This window comes from Hoplias malabaricus, chromosome 3 (genome assembly GCF_029633855.1).
Source record: "Hoplias malabaricus isolate fHopMal1 chromosome 3, fHopMal1.hap1, whole genome shotgun sequence".
Taxonomy (NCBI): Eukaryota; Metazoa; Chordata; class Actinopteri; order Characiformes; family Erythrinidae; genus Hoplias; species Hoplias malabaricus.
The window spans coordinates 25,761,877-25,787,527 of NC_089802.1; the positions used below are offsets into that span (position 1 = coordinate 25,761,877).

Here is a 25,651-nt window from a genome sequence, read left to right on the forward strand (position 1 = left end):
CGTCGCAGGTTCCCCTGCCCCCGTGGACGACGTCGCAGGTTCCCCTGCCCCCGTGGATGACGTCGCAGGTTCCCCTGCCCCCGTGGACGACGTCGCAGGTTCCCCTGCCCCCGTGGACGACGTCGCAGGTTCCCCTGCCCCCGTGGACGACGTCGCAGGTTCCCCTGCCCCCGTGGACGTTGCTGCGGGGCTTCCTGTGTCCGTGATGGCGGCACCCACCGCTCCAGTCTCCGTGATGGCGGCACCCGCCGCTCCAGTCTCCGTGATGGCGGCACCCGCCGCTCCAGTCCCCGTGATGGCGGCACCCGCCGCTCCAGTCCCCGTGATGGCGGCACCCGCCGCTCCTGTCTCCGTGATGGCGGCACCCGCCGCTCCTGTCTCCGTGATGGCGGCACCCGCCGCTCCTGTCCCCGTGACTATGGCGGCACCCGCCGCTCCTGTCCCCGTGACTATGGCGGCACCCGCCGCTCCTGTCCCCGTGACTATGGCGGCACCCGCCGCTCCTGTCCCCGTGACTATGGCGGCACCCGCCGCTCCTGTCCCCGTGACTATGGCGGCACCCGCCGCTCCTGTCCCCGTGACTATGGCGGCACCCGCCGCTCCTGTCCCCGTGACTATGGCGGCACCCGCCGCTCCTGTTCCCGTCCTGTCCTGAGTCCTGTCACCCGTTGGTTTGTTGTCCTGTCTTGTTTTCCGTGCCCTCTCCAGTGCCAGCTCCTGGGGGGTTTAGGAGTACGCGCCCGGGAGTTGCGCGTTCTTGGGGGGGGGCATCTGTCACACCTTCGTCCTGTCAGTCTATTGTCCCCGCCATGGGCTTTATTTGCACATGGCTATGTTTTGTTTATATCCTTGTCTCCGCCCTCGTCCCGCCTCCTCGTCCGTGTCATGTGTCAGCCCGTCCTCGTTATCTGTCCAGGTGTGTCTCGTTTGTGTCTGTATTTAAGCCCTCTTGTGTCACGTCCTGTTGGTCGTACATTTCTCATTTCACATTTATCCTATGTCTAGTCGGTATTGTTTCCTGGTCTGTCCGTCTGTCTCCAGTTTCTCCGTGTTTGTTTTCTTAGTCGTTGTTTCATGTCGCAGTTTCCTTTACTATCGTTATTTTGTGAACTCTTTAGTCTGTCAGTCCGGTTTGCCCTGTTTAGTTTCCCTTGTTTAATTTAGCCTGCCTTGTTTCCCTGTATGTTTTTGTTCTTTGTTTTGTTATCTCCCTTTATTAAAAAACTGTGTTTTAGCGAGTGCGTCCGCCCTCTTTCTATCCGCCCCTCGCTCCTGACAGGCTCACATAAATTACAACTGTTAGCCAAAAGGGGGAGTTGAACTGTAGGGCATCTCAGTGACCTTAAGTCCATTAGTGACTCCTCTAAATTTTGGTGACAAAAGGAGTGTGGGAATAAAAGGTATATTGTCAAGCCTACCTAAGAATTAAGGTTTTGGGGTCACGGGGCATGTGAAACTTGCACGCAAGAAACCTGAGTACTGTTGTAAAAACAATTTTATTACTTTGTGTTAGTGGACAAATATCCTTAAATGATTAGTTAAGATTAAGCATTTATAATTGTGTGAAATCTTGTATCTTATATGTACTCAGATGAATGATTAACCAGTATTTTAACCATGCATTTAAACAGTTTAGAATCTGCACACTAACTGGCATGCTGACTCAGTGTTTACACCTTTCTAAATTCTTAGACCTCTAACATTGAACAGATCTGCACTTAGGCTAGTAGTATAAATTCCAAGTGTTAGTTAGGACAGTTGAACTTTAGGGCATCTCAGTGACCTTAAGTCCATTAGTGACCCCTCTGAATCTTGGTGACAGAAAAGGAATGTGGGTAATAAAACCTACAGAGTCAGAAGGGCATGATGAGTGTTTTGGGGTCATAGGTGCATGTGAAACTTGCACGCGAGAAACCTGAGTACTAACATGTCTAATTATGCATATTAATATATGTTAATCAGCCAGAAACGCCTTGCCAGCAGGGTATACGTCATTTGGGGTATAAAACTGTGGAGTCAGATGCGATGGGTCAGAACTTTGCATGGAAGGGCACTAGGTTGCGTTTCTTATGTATTAGTTCTCCTGGATCCAGTATTAAAATAAATACTTTGATTTGCTTTGAACTTCACTCAACTGGTCTTTGTAAAACTTCCGTAACGAGCACGCCTCCCTCAGGAGAGAGGGTGTATTTTGGATCTTTTGGAGATCTTCTAAATTTTAATTACTTTGGGAACGGTCTAAAAAGACCATAAATTCTTCAATTGGTGACCCCGGACGTGCGGAAGTGTGAGAACAAGATCGACTTCGGACTCCTTTCCACTCGCGGCCGCAATTTATTGAGGTGGGTGAGCAGACCCTGTTTTATTCAAATTCTGCATATTGGAATTTCTAAATCAGAGTGGTGCGGAGGCCTGAAGGCGGTCTGGAGTGAGGTAATGAGCAAATCAATTTATTTTAAATATGTTTTTATAATTTGTTATTGGTTTATACTTTTGGGGTTGCTTGGTTATGGAATTTAGAATAGAATAGATGGATGCTGTACCCATCATGGTATTTAAAATGGTATTTAAAATGGAATAGATGGATGTTGTGCCCATCTGAGACAGAGTGGTGGCGTCCTCAGCTCGGAACCTGACGAGGTTTCGTGTTAATTGCCTGGTCTAAGGGTAGGCCGTGAGAGTTCGTCTCCTCAGAAGTATATTAATATTCGCGGATGCCGTGCCCGCGAGCGGAAGTTGTCCCCGCGTATTTACTAATTAAAAAGAGCGGATGTTGTTCCCGCCACAATTTGTTGTATATTTTAATGAAATTTGATTGTGTATTCATGTTTTATGTCTGTTCTGAGACATGACTGTTGTGTACGTTTCTGCTCGCTAGAGGGCGATAGAGGAGTGTCTTGCTGTGTATGTGTGTGTGTCAGCTGAAAGAATTTTTTGGGAGAAGTGGGGGACTGATCAACCCCCTTTTCTTCTGCGGTTGCTTTTGAGTGTGTGTGTGTGGAGAACTCTCCATGTGCTGTAAAGAGCCATACATTTTATGTGAGTGTGTTTAGAGAAAAGGGGGGAAAGGACATCTCTGCCTAGAGAGTGTCAGAGAGAGAGTGTGTTTAAAGAGAACGGAAAGTGTCAGAAAGAGAGATTTAGAAATTAATAGGGTAAGACATTTGTAATGGTAACAATTATGAGCTTCGTTCAAGGACAGTTATTTAAATGAATATGAACCTCAATAAAATGAGGGGTTTGTTTATTTATGACAATGAGCCTGAACTGAAGACGTTTTAAAACAAAATATATAAAGTAAATTAAATGAGCTTTCTTGGAGACTATACATTAAGAAAATATAGACAATGAGCTCCAGAAAGACGTTTTTAGAGGTTGAGAATAGGAGAAAGGAGAGCAAGGTGTAAAGCTGAGTAATTAATAGGATACATTGGGGAAACTGTAAGGTTTGAACATGGGAATTAAAGGGAAAATTGTTAATTGAACACTTGCTCTAATTTTGAATCTGGTTTCTTTTATATTGTTAATTTAGACTTGTGGTGGATAAAATATATTTTGTATTTTGTTTACTGCTTATTGTCCTAAGAATATTATTTTTCCGGTTTAGTTTGCATTTTTTAACTATGGTAGTTCGTCTAAAAAATTATTTTCTGCCTCGGTTTCAATTTTTCGTTCATCATAACATATTTTGTAACTTGCTTGCTAAATTCAGTAGTTCATAAAATTTTGTTTTTGTCAGGAACGCGGGGCGGACTGACGGAGCGGACACATTCGCTAAAACACAGATAACCTTTAATAACAAATAATAACAAAACAAAGAGACTATTAACAAAAGACAAGAAACGGGGATCCAGGCAGGATAAACGGGACACGGGGAGTTAAACAGGACTAACGGGACAGACAGACTAAAGAACGAAATGACAGAGGAAATACAGCGACAACGTGGAGACTAATAACGGAGAGACTAAATAACTCGACAAACTTGACAAAGAACGAGAGAACAAGAGAACACGACAGACTTGACATGATACAGGGAACAATGACCAACAAACAGGAAGTGCGGGAAGGGGACTTAAATACAAGACACTGACGAGACGTACCTGTGACAGATAACGAGGAGGACTGGTTAACAGATGACACGGACGAGGAGGCGGAGACAAGGACATAAACAAAACATAGCCATGTGCTAAAAGCACATGGCCGGGGACAACAGACATGACAGGACGAAGGCGTGACAGTTTTTGCTTGCTAGAATATATCTTGTGATTGCACTGTGGCTTGTTGACTGTAAGTGTGTCTGGAAATTTGTTTTCGTACCTTAAAAATAGTCTTTTGTTTAATTCTGTGTTGTGAGCTCACTGTCCTGTCTTCCTAGCTTTTTTGTTGAGTACAAATTTTATTTCATATATTGGCGTGTTATTTGCTTATGACTTATAAGCTTTTTCGGTCCGTGGGTCGGTTTCATACTTCATGTAAATTAGGCTTGACTTGCTTTTAAATTCAATACTGTGTTTGAAGACAAGCTTATGTTTTCTATCCACCTGTGAAATTATACACAGGGCTGAGGTGGAGTTTCTAAATTTGACTATAAAACTTTGGACTTTTTCTTTTATATAAACTAAGGCGGACTGTGCTGAGAGCAGCGGCGGCTGCGTGGGCGATTTGCGTGGGTGCTGGGAAACTGTTTTAATTCACTCTGAATTGCGATGAAACCTAGCGGTGATAATTGATTTGCAATTGAAGGGTGAACTACAACGAAGACCAATTCAGGTAAGGTCCAATTTTTTAATCAGCTTCTTACAGACATTATGGCTACTCCTAGAGACTTACATAATGTATTAAACGCCATTTACAGCGTGGGGTATTGGGAATGGAAACTGTTTGTACAACAAATTGAAATAATAACTGAGGGATTCAAACAGGGAGAAATATATTTGGAAAAGCGGGATATTGTGCACAAAAGTGTGCTACAGAGATCTGAAACGTGGGCTAAAAATACACACAGGACAGAATACTTATTTAATCACCGGTATTAATCAGTTGAAAAGAGAGCTGGAGGTAATATTACGTCAGGCTGAAGCAGAGGTTAGTAAGGCTAGCCTTTTCCAAAGACCTAAGGCAAACACAAGTTTAAATATAGCTAAAACAGACATTGCGGAGCTTCTAAATTTTAAAATGGCATTCCTCAGTCTCATTCCGCAGCTCTTACTTTGAAAACAACAGGTCAGTCACACTCGAACTGATATTGATAATATCCTACCAGTCTTCAGTGTAGAATCAGGTAGAGTGAGTGTTTGGATGGACATCAAGGGTGGGGCTTTACTTCTGAGCAGCCAGCTCACAGAGTCAGAAACAAAAACGTACACACATATGATCCATTCCAATTGCGAAAGCTACAAGTCAATTTTGAATCAACAAAAAGATATTAACACCGACTGTTCTGACATTATAGATGACAAGGGAAAGCATATAGAACAGGATAAACCGCGCCTTGTCGATAAATAAACACTGACAACACCATTTAAGAACCCGAGGCCACGTAAAATTAAACAAAACATCAGGATTAAAGCAGATTTAGAGGGACATGTCATAACGGCTGACTATGATCAGGATGACGGACATATAGCAGATGATGAGGACACTGCGAATGGACGACGTGGTGGTAGATGGATTACTGATTTGAACAAAACATTGCATGCCATGGAAAAATTCATATTAGAAGAACAGAGACAATTGGACTTAAAACAACAGACTTTAGAATGCGACATGCACACCTCAGACAAAACGGACATTTTGAGACGTAGCACCGGACCTCGACAAACGCCTGACAGATATACAAATGACACTAACGTTGACACTATGCTTACATTAGTGGCCACTAGCACAGGAACATATAAATATGTACCATTATCATTGACTGATGCACAGACTTTGGCCGATCAGCTTACGTCTTTATGTAGTGGAGCGGCTGCTTGGATTAGGAAGCTGGACAGTCTGACAGGTGGCATGACTTTAGCACTTGGGGATTTTAGAAACATTATTAAAAGATCGACTACTTCCATGGAAGCAGCTGAAATAGAGAAACAGGCTCAGACATTTACTCAACCTAACTATGATCTTTTCTATATGAACAAATATAAGGAAAAATTTGACAATAAAGACAAGGAGATACTTAAGTTACAAAGAGACCTACTAACTGTTCAACTAGCAGAAGCCAGGAAATCTATAAATGATAATAAAAAGCAAACAAAGTCTGACACCATGATGCCTATGACTGCACTGCCACATATGCAATCACCACAAACATTTATGAACAAAAACACATACATGCCTACTCAATCTGGGCCACCACAAAACCCACCGTATAATTATGGATCAAGTCCATATTTCCCATATCAGCCCTACTAATGGGGCAGGGGGCGTGGTAATGGCAGGTGGAGGGGCAGGGTCCGCCGTCGGACAGGGGCGTGCCTAAGATGTGGAGCTTTGGACCACTGGGTAGCACAATGTGAGGCACCACACCCACAGGCGGCACCAAAATCGGAGCCATCACATCTTCCTGCTGGACAATACAGCATGGAGCCGTGGGGTGGACATTGACGGGGTCAAGAGGAGCACCAGGACAGCAGGGCCAGGGCAGAACCCATGCTGTCATTAACTGTGGGGGCCTCAGAAATCGTTCTTCTGGTAGACATGGGAGCCACATGGTCAGCCATCAACACAGTATTACCTGCACATCTGATGAGCGAACACACTGTGCAAGTAAGGGGCTTCTCGGGGACATCTACATCACTGCCAAAAACAAGACATTTGCCAGTCAGTACTGGTACACAGACTGTGTCACATTCATTTTTAATTGCATCACAAGCACCCTTGAACCTGATGAGACCTCAACAGGATGAGTCGGTAGACATTTATTGGGGTTTAGTGACTGGACAGACGGACCCGTCACCACGACTCATTGCCTTGTTCCACCAGTGGTCGCCTTGGATTACAGCCATGGTACCCTACGTCTCTCCGTTCGACCCATTCCATGTCACCCTGTTCTATGATGTAGGGGGAGATTTAACTTACTATGAAGCTTTTCAAACAGAATTAGAGGGTACACAGTGGTCGGTTGACACCACAGGGATTTATGTGGGTCTTGAAGGGGTGGCATCTCCTGTTTCACTGGTATAAATTCATTCATTGGTATAAACTGTCTGACACGGCGGCACCACAAATTTCACTAGCTCTCCATCAGAGACACGAGGCCAAGCAGTTGGGCCGTATGGTAAAAAGAGCAAATGAGGCCACGGATTGGGTCTGGACCCAGCTGCCTGGTGTCATGTTTTGCAGTCCACAAAGACATATCACATCACTGATAACTCACCCATCCTAGTCACATTGCACCATCAATTGCTGCCTAGACACCATGGTTGTGAGGACACTGATCATCCACAGACGGAGGTATTATTAGCATCACTACCTGACACATTGTGGTCCATAGGGCCAGATGATGTAGGATAAACTAATCAGACACCTGTCTCTTTTTGTATGAATATTACACAACCATTTTGGATTGCCCAATATAACCACAAAACCAGAGACTGTGTAAGACATGTTAGCATTTTTAGAACTGACTGGTTACAGCAGACAATAAATTTCTGACTTTGTCGGACGAACATAACCTTTTAGGGACATGGTGAAATCGCTAGGGATGAGAAATTTGTCTGGTAAGCTCAATTGGACGGTGGAGTCTGAACAGGCGTTTATACATGTTAAACAAGCCTTATCTGTTGCAGTTGACTTAGCCAGACCTGACTATTGACTACTTTTTTACATGGATGTTTCTGAAACAGACACTGTGATTAATGGTGTACTGTTTCAGAAAAAGGGGGAACGCAGAACTGCTAGCAGTAATTTCAGCATTAGAAGTGGCATATATAGGAAAACAACAAAACACTGGAAAATCTAAAACAATGGTGGCACCCACACATGTCAGCATTAGTGGTTGATTATATCACTAAATGTCAGATTTGTAACACTAAGAACGTAACAAAAGCATTTAAACTAGCTCCAGGAAGGTTTCCATTGCCAGATTCTCATGGACATGAGATTCAAATGGATTACACAGATATGATTGACCCCATTATGAGATATAGATATCTCCTGGTCGTTGTAGATCGATTCTCGGGGTGGGTAGACGCACTCCCCACTCTGAGGGAAGATGTAAAATCAGTCTGTAAGTTTCTGATTAATTCTTGGATTACGAACCATGGGTTTCCTAGAAACATTTTTTTTTTCAGATAACAGGAGTCATTTCACGAGTAAAACACTGCAGTGGGTGGAGCAGTCGTTGGGACTGCGCCATAGCTATGGTTGTGTGTATCATCCTGCCTCACAAGGTCAGGTGGAGAGGATGAATCAAAATTTGAAAACCAAATTAGCAAAAATCAAACTGACCACGGGCATGAATTGGCTTGATGCCCTTCCAATTGTTTTAATTTGTGTCTGTAGTTCAGTAAATAGAACAATAGGATTTACTCCTTTTGAATTAGTGAGAGGCATGCCATTTCCGGGCCCCAACAATGCGCTTGCGTCCCCACAGAAACCACCTCAAGCAGAGTACCGGCAGCTATATGAAGAACTAAAAGCTGTTTGTAAAGATTTCTCTATACAGGTGCAGGAAAGGAGAGAAGGAGAAGAAACGGAGGAGAAGGATCCAGAAGTGACAGTCTCACCCTGGGTCCTCCTGAAGGTCATCAAGCGGAAGTGGTACGAACCTCGCTGGACAGGACCCTACCAGGTGACAGAGAGAACCAGTTGGGCAGTCCGGCTGAAGGGTAAAGGCTTATAGTGGTACCACCTCGCACAGTGCAGAGCCGCACCGACACCTAACATCAAACATTCACTGAAGGAAAACAACACCTCAGAAGAGGCTGATCAAGCAGCCTCAACCAACATAGGGGCAGAATAATCCCCTGAGGCAGGGGCACGACAAGGAAAGTCTATCCTTGCCCCCAGCGCAGATCCTTAACAACGGATGAAGAATACACTTTAACACATACACATATAGGGCTCATTGTAATCTCTTAGTCCAGAGAGTGAGTGGTAGGACAGAGGTGTCCACTCCTAACAGGAGCGGTGTAATTGCCCGCTACCACCACAATCTGCCATCACGCTCTACCTAAGTCACTCACCAAGCCGGGGTTGACCTAGGCAGACCAATCTAACATTAATTGCTTACCATTTTTATAAATGTATTGACCTGTCAGTTGGACAGGTCAAAAGGGGGAATTGTTGTAAAAACAATTGTAGTGTAGTAAGGTACACCGAAAAATATAAATATATTTCTATATTTATATTTATAGTTTTATAGCGTTGACTTTATTCAAACTCCTCTAATCTCTGATATTTGACTTAATGATATTAACTAAAGTTTATAATTGGCTTAGGCAATTAAAACATTACTAATTAGTTTGAGAGTGAATAATAATCACGCTAAGTGAGTACGTCAGGATTTTCAGGAAAATAATGAACAAATTGCCAACACTGTGATTTCAAATAATGAGAGTTTTATTAATAAAGAGAAGATATTTAATTAACATAGCGTAGCCTTATAATCTCACGGTATCACAGCAGGGAAAACCGATTTTGACCTTAAGGTGGGCTAGGCACTACTGGCTTGTGATTAAATTGTTGCTAACTAAGGTTAATAAATGGTAAATTATAAAGAAGGGTTTACTTAGACATTAGCTACTGGAAAAGGTGTGAGATACGCTAGCTTACTCGTTTGCCGTTTCACCGAGCCGTCGCGTCCTGCTGTTTAATCTCCGTGCTCTGGGGTTGTTCTCGTCGTTCCCACGTGGTGAGAGACAGGCCCGCTTGTGGAGGGGATTTCTTTCCTGTTGAGTTGGAAGCTCTCGGCTTCCAGGCAGAGCTGCGTCGATCGAGGTTTCCCCTCTTTTAGGGTTTCACAGACGTGGCTGGTTTCCACCAGAATGGAGCGGCTTTCTCCGAGTATTAGCTAGTCTCGTTGTTCAGTTTTCCAGGAGTAATGTCTTCAGGAATCAGCTTATAACGTTAATATATCTGCTATCGACTAATCAAAAGGTTGATATCTTATTCTGGCCACAAATAAGTTTCACCTGCTTTGATCACTCGTGAGATCACACTTCGATGGGTAATAAAACATAAACAAGATTAAAAGAAAAGAAGATATTCAAATTACTCGACGTATTAGTAAAACTTCATACTATTAGCTAATTTCGAGACGTCTCTCGTAAGCTTTCAATGAAGTCTCTGAGGTTTTTCTTTGTTTCGTTGTCGGCGTGGAGAAGAAAGCTTTTCTTTGTCGTTTCAAAGTTTCTCGGATTTTCTCGCCGTTATTGTTGTCTTTTCTTCTCCGTGAACTGTTTCTTCTCGTCGGCTGAACTCTTCTCTTCTTGGCTGCTGAACTGAACTTTTGGATCTTCTCAACTGCTGAACTTCGAACTGATCTGAACTTCTCCGTTGAGCTGCTCTGTGTTTTCAAGGCTGGCGCGGTCACGCCCTAACGGGAGATGTCCTTTTCCTGATTGGGCACAAATTCAGTCTCACGTGACTCTCGCGAGGGGGAGAGAGTAGAAGGGGGTTTGAATCATTGATTCACAGAGAAAGAATATGAATTTCGCGTATCGAAATTCTTATACCTGTTATCAACATATAACAATGAGTACACTGGACTATTAATATCAAACGTTTACATAAGGTTCCATCTTTACGTCCCATTTATGATGCTATGCTAGAAAGGAATACTAATCCGTTTTCTCTTATTCAGATGTAGGATTTTTTTTCATGATAGAAACAATCCACAATATACAACATTTCATTAGGAGGTAGGCATTCATCTAAGGGTACAGAAAGTGGCATTAATACATTTGTTTATACACAAATAATTCAGAGTTCGACTATTTTCCGCTATGGTTTCGGCGACTCCGAGCGAGGAGTAGTTTCGCCAGTGTCCATTTGGGGTCGCTGTCGGTCCATGTGTAGGTGAGTCAACGGGGTTCACTCGAGGTCACTTTTGGTTTAAACATTTGTTGATTCCCGTGGAAGATAACGAGACATTGAGGTGCCACTTTGTCATAAACGGGATTATAACCCTTCCTTTTGTTTGAGGTTCCTGTCTCTTAAAAGCATTATAAAAATTGGTTATCTCGACAGTTCCTGTTAGTTAAAAGAGAGAAGGGGGGTGATGGGGCCATGTGTTACTTAAAAGGGTTCTTTGATGTCTTAGATTGGGTGTGTGTGTGGGGGCTGTTATGTTGCAGACGAAAAGTCTTCTTCAGACTGGAAAAGTTTTAATTCAAAACTTTTCATTTCTTCATTTCAATCTGTCCAAATCTATCTTCGGTCTATACTCCACTACACAATTTTATTACTTTGTGTTAGTGGACAAATATCCTTAAATGACTAGTTAAGATTAAGCATTTATAATTGTGTGAAATCTTGTATCTTATATGTACTCAGATGAATGATTAACCAGTATTTTAACCATGCATTTAAACAGTTTAGAATCTGCACACTAACTGGCATGCTGACTCAGTGTTTACACCTTTCTAAATTCTTAGACCTCTAACATTGAACAGATCTGTACTTAGGCTAGTAGTATAAATTCCAAGTGTTAGTTAGGACAGTTGAACTTTAGGGCATCTCAGTGACCTTAAGTCCATTAGTGACCCCTCTGAATCTTGGTGACAGAAAAGGAATGTGGGTAATAAAACCTACAGAGTCAGAAGGGCATGATGAGTGTTTTGGGGTCATAGGTGCACGTGAAACTTGCACGCGAGAAACCTGAGTACTAACATGTCTAATTATGCATATTAATATATGTTAATCAGCCAGAAACGCCTTGCCAGCAGGGTATACGTCATTTGGGGTATAAAACTGTGGAGTCAGATGCGATGGGTCAGAACTTTGCGTGGAAGGGCACTAGGTTGCGTTTCTTATGTATTAGTTCTCCTGGATCCAGTATTAAAATAAATACTTTGATTTGCTTTGAACTTCACTCGACTGGTCTTTGTAAAACTTCCGGAACGAGCACGCCTCCCTCAGGAGAGAGGGTGTATTTTGGATCTTTTGGAGATCTTCTAAATTTTAATTACTTTGGGAACGGTCTAAAAAGACCATAAATTCTTCAGTACTAACATGTCTAATTATGCATATTAATATATGTTAATCAGCTAGAAACGCCTCACCAACAGGCTATACGTCATCTGGGGTATAATTGTGGAGTCAGATGGGAGGAGAACTCAGAACTCTACTGGGAAGGCTAATAGACTTTTCATGTATTAGTTCTCTTGGATCCAATAAATACTTTGATTTGCTTTGAACTTCACTCGACTGGTCTTTGTAACGCTTCCGGAACGAGCACGCCTCCCTGAGGAGGAAGGTTGTATTTTGGACCTTTTGGAGATCTTCTAAATTTTAATTACTTTGGGAACGGTCCAAAAGAACGTTTTAATTCTTCAATTGGTGACCCCGGACGTGCGGAAGTGTGAGAACAAGGCCGACTTTCTGATTCCTTTCCACTCGCGGCCGCAATGAACTAAAGTGGGTGAGCAGACCCTGTTTTATTCAAATTCTGCATATTGGAATTTCTAAATCAGAGTGGTGCGGAGGTCCGAAGCCGGTCCGGAGTGAGGTATTGAGCAAATCAATTTATTTTAAGTATGTTTTTATAATTTTTTATCGGTTTATACATTTGGGGTTGTTGGTTTAAAAAATTAATTATGGAATTTAAAATATAATAGATGGATGTTGGTTTCCCATCTTTCAAAACTGAGTCGTGGCGTCCTCCACTCGGAACCTGACGAGGTATCGAGTTAATTGCCCGGTCGGAAAGGCCGTCCGAGAGGGGTGGTTCCCTCTGAAGTATATTCATAAGCGGAAGTTGTTCCCGCAGGTTAAGTATATTAATATTCGCGGACGCTGTACCCGCGAGCGGAAGTTGTTCCCGCGAAATAATTAAAAAATAGGAGCGGAAGTTGTTCCCGCGAAATAATTAAAAAATAGGAACGGAAGTTGTTCCCACGAAATAATTAAAAAAAAAAAAAGGAGCGGAAGTTGTTCCCGCCAGAGTTTGTGGTGTATTTTAATGAAATTTGATTGTGTATTCATGTTTTATGTCTGTTCTGAGAGCCTGTTATTCTTAGAGGCTGTGACATGACTGTCGTGTATGTTTTTGCTCGCTAGAGGGCGATAGAGGAGTGTCTTGCTGTGTATGTGTATGTGTCAGCTGAGTGTGTGTCTCACCCCCTCCCTTTTTTTCCATCTTATAACTTTGTCCCTTAGTCTGTAACTATGTGTGTGTGTCAGCTGAAAGAATTTTTTGGGAGAAAAAGGAGAAAGTGGGGGACTGATCAACCCCATTTTCTTCTGCGGTTGCCTTTGAGTTTGTGTGGGGAGAACTATCCATCTTTACATCCTGTAAAGATCCATAAATTTTCTGTGGGTGTGTTTAGAAAAAGGGGGGAAAGGACACCTATGCCTAGAGAGTGTCAGAGAGGGAGTATGTTTAAAATGTTATAAAGAATGAGAGATTTAGAAATTAATAGGGAAAGAAATTTGTAAGGGTAACAATTATGAGCTTCGTTCAAGGACAGTTATTTAAATGAATATGAACCTCAATAAAATGAGGGGTTTGTTTATTCATGACAATGAACCTGAACGGAAGACGTTTTAAAGTAAAATATATAAAGTAAAATAAATGAGCTTTCTGGGAGACTATACATTAAGAAAATATAGACAATGAGCTCCAGAAAGACGTTTTTAGAGATTGAGATAGGAGAAAGGAGAGCAAGGTGTAAAGCTGAGTAATTAATAGGGTATATTGGGGAAACTGTAAGGTTTAAACATGGGAATTAAAGGGAAAATTGTTAATTGAACACTTGCTCTAATTTTGAATCTGGTTTCTTTGATATTGTTAATTTAGACTTGTAGTGGATAAAATATATTTTGTATTTTGTTTACAGCTTATTGTCCTAAGAATATTATTTTTCCAGTTTAGTTTGCATTTTTTAACTATGGTAGTTCGTCTAAAAAATTTTTTTCTGCCTCGGTTTCAATTTTTCATTCATCATAACATATTTTGTAACTTGCTTGCTAAATTCAGTAGTTCATAAAATTTTGTTTTTGCATGCTAGAATATATCTTGTGATTTCACTGTGGCTTGTTGACTGTTAAGTGTGTCTGGAAATTTGTTTTCGTACCTTAAATATAGTCTTTTGTTTAATTCTGTGTTGTGAGCTTACTGTCCTGTCTTCCTAGCTTTTTTGTTGATTACAAATTTTATTTCATATATTGGCATGTTATTTGCTTCTTACTAATAAGCTTTTTCGGTCCGTGGGTCGGTTTCATACTTCATGTAAATTAGGCTTGACTTGCTTTTAAATTCATTACTGTGTTTGAAGACAAACTTGTGTTTTCTATCCTCCTGTGAAATTATTCACAGGGTTGAGGTGGTTCTGCTTTTCTTGGCTGAGTTTGTAAACTTGACTCTAAAACTTTGGACTTTTTCTTTTATATAAACTGAGGCGGACTGTGCTGAGAGCAGCGGGGGCTGCGTGGGCGATCTGCGGGGGTGACCCTGGGAAAACTGTTTTAATTCACTTTGAATTGCGATGAAACCTAGCGGTGTTAATTGATTTGCAATTAAAAGGGTGAACTAGAATGAAGACCCATTCAGGTAAGGTCCAATTTTTTAATCAGCTTCTTACAGACACTATGGCTACTCCTAGAGACTTGCATAATGAATTAAACGCCATTTACGGCGTGGGGAATTGGTAATGGAAACCGTTTGTTCAACAAATTGAAATAATAACTGAGGGATTGAAACAGGGAGAAATACATTTGAAAAAGCGGGATATTGTGCACAAAAATGTGCTCCAGAGATTTGAAACGTGGGCTAAAATACAAACGGGAGAAAACTTCTTTAATAACCTGTATTAATCAGTTAAAAAGAGAGTTGGAGGAAATATTATGTCAGGCTGAAGCAGAGGTTAGTAAGGCTAGCCTTTTCCAAAGGCCTAAGGCAAACACAAGTTTAAATATAGCTAAAACGGACATTGCGGAGCTTCAAAATTTTAAAATGGCGTTCCTCAGTCTCATTCCACAGCTTGTGGCTTTGAAAACACCGGGTCCGTCACCTTCGAGTGCTGTTTCACTTACTGCCGAGAACACGGAAGTGGAAATTGAGTATACGAACCACAAGGGGGAGGAGCCTACAGCTACGGCTCCCCCATATAACATAGGTCACGTCACACCAGTTGATAATGTCCTCCCTGTCTTCAGTGTAGACTCTGGCACGGTGAGTTTACGGATGGACAACGAAGACAGGGGCTCTCCTTCTGAGCAGCCAGCTCAAAGAGTCACACACACAAACGTACAAACACAAGATCAATTCCAATTGCGAAAGGCACATGACTCAATTTCAACTGCACAGACAAATATTCACATTGACTGTTCTGACATTATAGATACCACAGGAAATTATGTAGAACAGGATAAACCGCGCCTTGTCGATAAACAAACACTGACAACACCATTTAAGAACCCGAGGCCACGTAAAAATAAACAAAACATCAGGATTAAAGCAGATTTAGAGGGACATGTCACAACGGATGACTCTGACCAAGATGAGGGACTTATAGCAGATGATGAGGACAGTGCGAATGAACGTTGTGGTGGTAGACGGATTACTGATTTGAACAAAACATTGCGTGCCATGGAAAAACTAATATTAGAAGAACAGAGACAATTGGACTTAAAACAACAGACTTTAGAATGTGACATGCACACTTCAGACAAAACGGACATTTTGAGACGAAGCACCAGACCCCGACACCCGCCTGACAGATATAGGACTGACACTAACGTCGGCACTATGTTTCTATTAGTGGCCACTAGTACAGGAACATATAAATATGTACCATTATCATTGACTGATGCACAGACTTTGGTCGATCAGCTTCCGCCTTTATGTAGTGGAGCGGCTGCTTGGATTAGAAAGCTGGACAGTCTGATAGGTGGCATGACTTTAGCACTTGGGGATTTTAGAAACATTATTAAAAGATCGACTACTTCCATGGAAGCAGCTGAAATAGAGAGACAGGCTCAGACATCAACTCAACCTAATTATGATCTTTTCCACACTCACTCACAGCGCCTTACTGACGTTATGAGAGAGATGTGGCCAACCAGAGTAGCGTCCACAATCCCATCATATGTGTGGGATGAAAAGCTTAGCCCAGGGGAATATATGGGTAAAGCAGTTGAGGATTGGACTAACACTACAGGGGTTCACCCTGCTAGGGGGCAGCAGGTGGTTTGGTTTAGGACTGCAGTTGTGAAAGGCTTGCCAGCCTTCATAAAGGATAAAATTGAGGACGATCCTAATATGGGCCCTGACGCACCACATGACTTGTGGGTTAGGCACGTTTTGTTCCATATGAACAAATATAAGGAAAAATTAGATAACAAAGACAAGGAGACACTTAAGTTACAAAGAGACCTACTAACTGTTCAACTAGCAGAAGCTAGGAAATCTGTAAATGATAATAAAAAGCAAACAAAGTCTGATACCATGATGCCTATGACTGCACCACCATCTAATATGCAATCACCACAAACATTTATGAACACAAACACATACATGCCTACCCAATCAGGGCCACCACAAAACCCACCGTATAATTATGGACCAAGTCCATATTTCTCATATCAGCCCTACTCAGGGGGCAGGGGGCGGGGCAATAGTAGATGGAGGGGGAGGGCCCGCCGCCAGACAGGGGCGTGCCTAAGATGTGGAACTTTGGACCACTGGGCAGCACAATGTAGGGCACCACTCTCTACTGACACCAGCTATCCACACCAGGCAACACACCCACAGGCAGCACCAAAACCAGAGCCATCACATCTTCCTGCTGGCCAATACAGCATGGAGCCGTGGGGTGGACATTGACGGGGTCAAGAGGAGCACCAGGACAGCAGGGCCAGGGCAGAACCCATGCTGTCATTAACTGTGGGGGCCTCCGAAATCATTTTTCTGGTAGACACGGGAGCCACATGGACAGCCATCAACACAGTATTACCTGCACATCTGATGAGCGAACACACTGTGCAAGTAAGGGGCTTCTCGGGGACATCTACATCACTGCCAAAAACAAGACATTTGCCAGTCAGTACTGGTACACAGACTGTGTCACATTCATTTTTAATTGCACCACAGGCACCCTTGAACATTTTTGGTAGAGACTTGTTGATGAAAATGGAAGTTACTATTTTATGCCAACCAGATGGGATCACACTTACGTGGTTGGACGGGCACAAAACTGTGGCAGTTGTGGGGTACACTGATGGTATGTACCTGATGAGACCTCAGCAGGATGAGTCGGTAGACATTTATTGGGGTTTAGTGACTGGACAGACGGACCCGTCACCACGACTCATTGCTTTGTTCCACCAGTGGTCGCCTTGGATTACAGCCATGGCACCCTACGTTCCTCCGCCCGACCCATTCCATGTCACCCTGTTTTATGATGTAGGGGGGGGAATTTAACTTACTATGAAGCTTTTCAAACAGAATTAGAGGGTACAGAGTGGTCGGTTGATACCACAGGGATTTATGTGGGTCCTGAAGGGGTGGCATCTCCTGTTTCACTAACACCACAACATTATTGGTATAAACTGTCTGACACGGCGGCACCACACATTTCACTAGCTCTCCATCAGAGACACGAGGCCAAGCAGTTGGGCCCTATGGTAAAAAGAGCAAATGAGGCCACGGATTGGGTCCGGACCCAGCTGCCTGGTGTCATGTTTTCACAGTCAACACAGACATATCACATCACTGATAACTCACCCATTCTAGTCACATTGCACCATCAATTGCTGCCTAGACACCATGGTTGTGAGGACACTGATCATCCACAGACGGAGGTATTATTAGCATCACTACCTGACACATTGTGGTCCATAGGACCAGATGATGTAGGATACACTAATCAGACACCTGTCTCTTTTTGTATGAATATTACACAACCAATTTGGATTCCCCAATATAAATGCAAAAACCAGAGACTGTGTAAGACATGTTAGCATTTTTAGGACTGACTGGCTACAGCAGACAATACATTCCTGACTTTGTCGGACGTACACAACCTTAGAGACACGGTGAAATCTCTGGGGATGCGAAATTTGTCTGGTAAGCTCACCTGGACGGTGGAGTCGTTTATAGACGTTAAACAAGCCTTATCCGTTGCAGTTGACTTAGCCAGACCTGATTATTCATTACCTTTTTACATGGATGTTTCTGAAACAGACACTGTGATTAATGGTGTACTGTTTCAGAAAAAGGGGAAAGGTAGAGCAGTACTAATGTATTTAAGTGTCCCATTGGACCTTATAGAGAGGAGACAACCACAGTGCACAAGACATGTAGCAGGACTGACCAAATTAGTACAGAAAACAGCACATTTAGTAGCAGGATACCCATTGCGCATTCTAACCACACACGGAGTGGTAGCGTACATAAACTCACAGATGTTCACACTCACTCCATTGAGACAGAGACGCATTCACAAAGCATTGACTGCACCCAACATCACCTACACACACGAAGGAGTTAATATGGCAGATGGGATGTTGGAAGGTCCACCACATGAGTGTGAGGAACAGGTGGAAAGGCAAGGAAAAGTAAGACCAGACTTACAAGCCACACCCATTCCAGGGTCATGGAATTTATGGACGGATGGGTGTGGGTACAGGGCAGATACAGGTGAAGTCAGAGCAGGATACGCAGTAGTTCAGGAAGCGAAGGGGGAAACGCATGAGTTTCAGACAGTTATTGCAGACGAGGTGAAACAAAACCCATCGGCGCAGAAGGCAGAACTGCTGGCAGTAATTTCAGCATTAGAAGTGGCAGAAGGAAGGGACGTCACTATTTTTAGTGACTCAGCGTACGTAGTGACAGCTGCGCACATAGACATTCCACATTGGAAGCAGGTTGGATATGTCACAAGCACAGGGAAACCAGTCAAACACAAGACAGAACTGATGCGATTAGAAGCAGCTATACACAAGCCAAATAAGGTAGCGATTGTGAAGTGTAAAGGACATCAAAAGGGAGACACAATAATAAACAGAGGGAATGAGGCTGCAGATGAGGCAGCAAAAAGAGCAGCAGGATACACGGAACCCAACAACATGCTTGTGTTGGACTCCAGTGTACCCTGGGAACCGATTCCCACAGGGCAAGACCTTAGACACATACAGGATCAGGCAAGTCCAGAAGAAAAGTCAGTATGGCTAGCAAAGGGAGCTAGCCCAAACAGTCAGGTGTGAACGACACAAGAAGGACAAGTAGTTTTACCAATGTCACTAGCAGAAGCAGTTTTAGAAGAAGCACACACAGTGGCGCACGTAGGAAGACAACAGACACTGGAAAATCTAAAACAATGGTGGCACCCACACATGTCAGCATTGGTGGTTGATTACATCACTAAATGTCAGATTTGTAACACGCAGAACGTAGCAAAAGCATTTAAACTAGCTCCAGGAAGGTTTCCATTGCCAGATACTCATGGACATGAGATTCAAATGGATTACACAGATATGATTGATCCCATTAGGAGATATAGATATCTCCTGGTCGTTGTAGATAGATTTTCGGGGTGGGTAGAGGCACTCCCCAATCTGAGGGAAGATGCAAAATCAGTCTGTAAGTTTCTGATTAATTGTTGGATTCCGAACCATGGGTTTCCTAGGAAATTTTTTTCAGATAACGGGAGTCATTTCACGAGTAAAACACTGCAGTGGGTGGAGCAGTCGTTGGGGCTGCGCCATAGCTATGGTTGTGTGTATCATCCTGCCTCACAAGGTCAGGTGGAGAGGATGAATCAAAGTTTGAAAACCAAATTAGCAAAAATCAAACTGGCCACGGGCATGAATTGACTTGAAGCCCTTCCAATTGCTTTAATTAGTGTCTGTAGTTCAGTAAATAGAACTATAGGATTTACTCCTTTTGAATTAGTGAGAGGCATGCCATTTCCGGGCCCCAACAATGTGCTTGCGTCCCCACAGAAACCACCTCAAGCAGAGTACCGACAGCTATATGAAGAACTAAAAGCTGTTTGTAAAGATTTCTCTATACAGGTGCAGGAAAGGAGAGAAGGAGAAGGAACGGAGGAGAAGGATCCAGAAGTAACAGTCTGACAGAGAGAACCAGTTGTGCAGTCCGGCTGAAGGGTAAAGGCTTATAGTGGTACCACCTCACACAGTGCAGAGCCGCACCGACACCTAACATCAAACATTCACTGAAGGAAAACAACACCTCAGAAGAGGCTGATCAAGCAGCCTCAACCAATATAGGGGCAGAATAATCCCCTGAGGCAGGGGCATGACAAGGAAAGTCTATCCTTGCCCCCAGCACAGATCCCTACCAACGGATGAAGAATACACTTTAACACATACACATATAGGGCTCATTGTAATCTCTTAGAGGGTGAGTGGTAGGACAGAGGTGTCCACTCCCAACAGGAGCGGTGTAATTGCCCGCTACCACCACAATCTGCCATCACGCTCTACCTAAGTCACTCGCCAACCCGGGGGTGACCTAGGCAGACCAATCTAACATTGATTGCTTACCATTTATATAAATGTATTGACCTGTCAGTTGGACAGGTCAAAAGGGAGAATTGTTGTGAAAAATAATTTTATTACTTTGTGTTAGTGGACAAATATCCTTAAATGATTAGTTAAAATTAAGCATTTATAATTGTGTGAAATCTTGTATCTTATATGTACTCATATGAATGATTAACCAGTATTTAGACATGCATTTAAACAAGTTTAGAATCTGCACACTAACTGGCATGTTGACTCAGTATTAGCACCTTTCTAAATTCTTAGACCTCTAACATTGAACAGATCTGCACTTAGGCTCACATAAATTACAACTGTTAGCCAAAAGAGGGAGTTGAACTGTAGGGCATCTCAGTGACCTTAAGTCCATTAGTGACTCCTCTAAATTTTGGTGACAAAAGGAGTGTGGGAATAAAAGGTATATTGTCAAGCCTACCTAAGAATTAAGGTTTTGGGGTCACGGGGCATGTGAAACTTGCACGCGAGAAACCTGAGTACTAACATGTCTAATTATGCATATTAATATATGTTAATCAGCTAGAAATGCCTCACCACCAGGCTATACGTCATCTGGGGTATAATTGTGGAGTCAAATGGGAGGAGAACTCAGAACTCTACTGGGAATGCTAATAGACTTTTCATGTATTAGTTCTCTTGGATCCAATAATTACTTTGATTTGCTTTGAACTTCACTCGACTGGTCTTTGTAATGCTTCCGGAACGAGCACGCCTCCCTGAGGAGGAAGGTTGTATTTTGGACCTTTTGGAGATCTTCTAAATTTTAATTACTTTGTGAACGGTCCAAAAGAACGTTTTAATTCTTCAATTCCCAGCGGAAAGTCCTCAGATATGGGTTTTTTAATGTCCCCAGGACAGAGCTCAGTGGAAGGAGAAAGGTTTCTCAGCAGTTTGGAAGGAAATGTTTATTTATTGAAGCTTATTTTTTAAAAATAATTTTCTCTTGTTTTTTTTTACAGCTGTTAGATTTGACTAAAATTTATATAAAATTCTTAATTTATTATAGAAGTCAGATGAAAAAGCTGATGAATGTGAAATCTCTCTTAAAGGAAATGAAAATGAAGGAATGTGTTTTCTGTAAAGGCCAATCTTGTTCTCTTAAACGATTCACTTCATGCTCAATCTGTCTACAGCATTAAGGGAGGATTAGCACGAGGAGGTGCCGTGAAAATCCATAATTTTTATTTGGCACTGGCTGTGACGTTGTCTTAATCTGAGGTATTTCCAGATTGACCCACCTCTGTACAATGTGTTCACTGTACTTTATCCGAAAATAAACCAACACTAACTTGTGCATTCAGCCACTCTCCTTGGTGTCAGACATTTTATGGAAAACCTCATCAATGAATCATCAATATTACAGGCCTCGTCATTTAAAACACTGAGGAAGTTATGTTCTTCAAACAATAATTACATAAAGACTCACAAGTGAGGGAAAGTCAATACGTCTGTTTTTCACAACAATAGAATAGTAATATTATAATAATAAATACAACTGTCTTTGTTATGTCCTGAACCTAAAAAAAGTAACACTGAGTATTAGTGTTTTCACAAACTGCACGAGTCGTCTTAATGCACTTGTGTGTCTTTAAAGTTCTCAGATGTCTAAAGCTCCACCCACACTCTGAGCAGAAATACGGTTTCTCTCCGGTGTGAATCTGCTGGTGTTTTTGAAGAGTACATTTATCACCAAAACTAGTCCCACATTCTGAACATGTGTACGGTTTTTCTCCAGTGTGAGTTCGATGGTGTATTTGAAGATTACTCCTTTGAATAAAACTCTTCCCACAGTCTGGGCACTGATACGGTTTCTCTCCGGTGTGAATTCGCTGATGGACTGTGAGAGCACCTCTGTCTCTAAAACACTTTTCACACTCTGAACAGTGGTATGGCTTTTCTCCGGTATGAATTCGCTGGTGTCGTTGGAGATGACTCTGTCGATTAAAACTCTTCCCGCATTCTGGGCAGTGAAATGGTTTCTCTCCAGTGTGAATATGCTGGTGTGTTTTGAGTTGACCGGGCTCAGTGAAACTCCTGCCACATTCAGAACACTGATAGGGTTTTTCTCCGGTGTGAATCAGCTGGTGTCTTTGGAGACTATTCGGCTGATTAAAACTCTTCCCGCAGTCCGGACACTGATGTGGCTTCTCTCCAGTGTGAGTTCGTTTGTGAATTTGGAGATAACTTTGTTGAGAGAATGTTCTTCCACACTCTGAGCAGGGATAGGGTTTCTCTCCGGTGTGAATTCTCAGATGTTGCCGAAGGTGACCTCTTTGCATAAAATTCTTCCCACACTCTGAACAGTGGTGTTTCCTCTCTTTTCTGCTGTGTTTTTGTACTCGGCGGTGAGAAGCGCAGACAGAAACAGGGGCTATCTCCTGAGAGCTGGAGATGGATGTAGATTCCATTTTCTCACTTTGAATCTCTCATCACAGCTGTTTAGTTTAGTGGTGTTTTTTGATGTGTTTAAGGGGATAAATGAAGGTCGGCTGATTCCAGGAGCTGGAAAAGACGAGAAACAGGACGTCAATCATTTCTGGAAGAGGAAAAGAAAAATACATCTATTAATATATTATATTATATATTACATACAGTTACACAGTTGTACGGTCTTAATGCGTTGGTCAAAACCCCACATGGATCAAACAACACAGCAGTGTTCTCCCCTTGTGTAAACAGCCCTGTTCAGAATGCCCGCTTTCAGCACATAAATATATATATATATATATATATATACTTCTGTATTAGCACTAATATTTCCTTCTCATCCCCTGCCACCAATATTTAGTCTTTACCTATTTCCAGTTACAGCTAGCACGGTTTCTTTTTATAGCAGCCCCTCAAACACTATTATGGCCAAATACTTTGTATTTGGTTTATGTTCAGTTTTGGATTAAAAACACCACTCCAGCTCACCACAAAAGTACTGTGTCACTGCAGAGAGCTCCACCACCCAGTGCCGAGGGACTTTACACATCTGGCCCACACCTGGCACTGAGCATGGCAACATTAGACTGATGTGCAGCTGCTCTGGAGCGTCCTCCAGGGGGCACAAGATGTGCAGATTTAACTTATGATAAGTCGTGTCTTCAACCTTTTGGACGCATTTAAACTGCCTTGTGTGAGACGACTGCACAGTGGAGCTGAGAAGGATGTACATATGAAGTAATCCTTTTTTCTACAGTATTTAATCATTAATAAACTTAATTAATAAATAGACAGAGGAACGCACACAGGACACAACACAAAGTTAATAAACCCCAACACTGACCAGGTTTCTAAACATTTTCCACTTAAACCTCAACATAGTTCAACAGAAGAAAAATATTCTCACGTCTTTCAGGCTTTAGCCGTCAGTTTGTGTAACGGTTACATGTATTATCCCTCCTGTTTTATCTTAAAAACTAAATAGAAATAACTTAAATTAAAAAAAAAAAACTAAACAAAACAAAAAAAAATAAACAGTTTTTACCATCCTCACAGCGCTGTGATCTTCTCCCTCTCCGCTTCGCTAGAAAAACACAGCTGTGGAAACAGCGCCCCTCCTGGACTGAAGAAAGAATTACGTTGTTATTTAAATTCCACCTGTATTGCGACCAACCCCGCCCCTGCGCTGTGATTGGCAGTTCACTCGGAGCTGATTGAACACACATCACTGTTCAACACAAGTCACTGTTTTAATTTTTTTTCTTCACAATATACTTCATTACAGTTATCTTTTATTTCTTACTTTTACTGTCCTTTTTAACAAATCTGGTGTCAGTTCAAATACTGAATTCATTTAGGTTTGTGATTCCATCGCTGAGGGTCTTTTCAGCTGTTCTGTAATAACAAGGTTTAAAAAAAGACATCTACTTACAGAACTTTATCGTTTTTCTTACTGGGGTTGATGAGCAGAAATGTAGCAGTAATTTTTAAGGCTGCTGTTCTCTCATTTTAAATTCTCCCACTGTGGGACTAACCCCACCTTCAGAGACCTTTCAATGCTCAGCTCAACAAAGCTTGTTTGGACTGTGTAAAAATGCCCTGTCAGTGCTCTCCCAGGTGAGTGATGCATGGTTTTTTTTTCATAAAGGACACAGATTCCACTGAACATGTGTTTTTCTATTGTGTATTTTTTTTACTTATTTTGAACTAATCCTATGCTCTGGTAAACCACTGCTGGTTTCAGACATGTAACATTCTCCATTTCATAACTTTCATATTGTATAAGATGTTATACCAGATGAAGATGTGAAAACTGGAACTATCCTCTTTTCATTGGTGTGCTGTAAATTTTGTAAATATTAAAATAAGTGATGAAGAACCTGTCTCAATAAAACCATGTTCCCAAAAATAAAAGAAAGAAATATGAATACTGTTAATTTGTATAAATAATATAATGAATAAATTATGCAGTGAAAGTGCTGGTTCTCAGGGTTATGAATTGGTGAAATATTGAACAATCTTGTGTTCAGATTTTTATTTATTACATCTAATTTTTTTTCACTTATACTCAAATATATCTGTGGTTATAGACCCTATATAAACCAGGCATCACTGAATTCCTGAGATTATCCTGAAATTAACAAGCCCTTGTTATCTGTCTACAATCTTCCAGTCAAATACAATCCAGTGTATTTATCAGTAATAAAATAAAACCTCTGTGAGGAGTTGCTGTGTTCTCCCCGTGTCCACGTGGGTTTCCTCTGGGTGCTCCGGTTTCCTCCCACAGTCCAAAAACACGCGTTGGTAGGTGGATTGGTGACTTAAAAGTGTCCGTAGGTGTGAGTGAATGTGTGTGTGTGTGTGTGTGTGTGTGTCTGTGTTGCCCTGTGAAGGACTGGCGCCCCCTCCAGGGTGTATTTCTGCCTTGCGCCCAATGAATCCAGGTAGGCTCTGGACCCACCGCGACCCTGAATTGGATAAGCGGTTACAGATAATGAATGAATGAATGAATGAAAATAAAACCTATAAATGGGGACCTTGT

General features: G+C 42.2%; 1 protein-coding gene across 1 annotated transcript in view; it reads right to left on the reverse strand.

Annotated features, from left to right (window-relative positions):
- LOC136691379 (zinc finger protein 850-like) overlaps positions 1 to 25,651 on the reverse strand; it is a 54,498-nt gene that overhangs the window by 6,673 nt on the left and 22,174 nt on the right. The window contains exons 10-11 of the mRNA XM_066663938.1: positions 23,599 to 23,825; positions 22,244 to 23,107 (exon numbers count right to left, since the gene is read on the reverse strand). Of these exons, the coding sequence (XP_066520035.1) occupies positions 22,244 to 23,107; positions 23,599 to 23,825 (1,091 nt within the window). The remainder of the gene's footprint in view (positions 1 to 22,243; positions 23,108 to 23,598; positions 23,826 to 25,651) is intronic.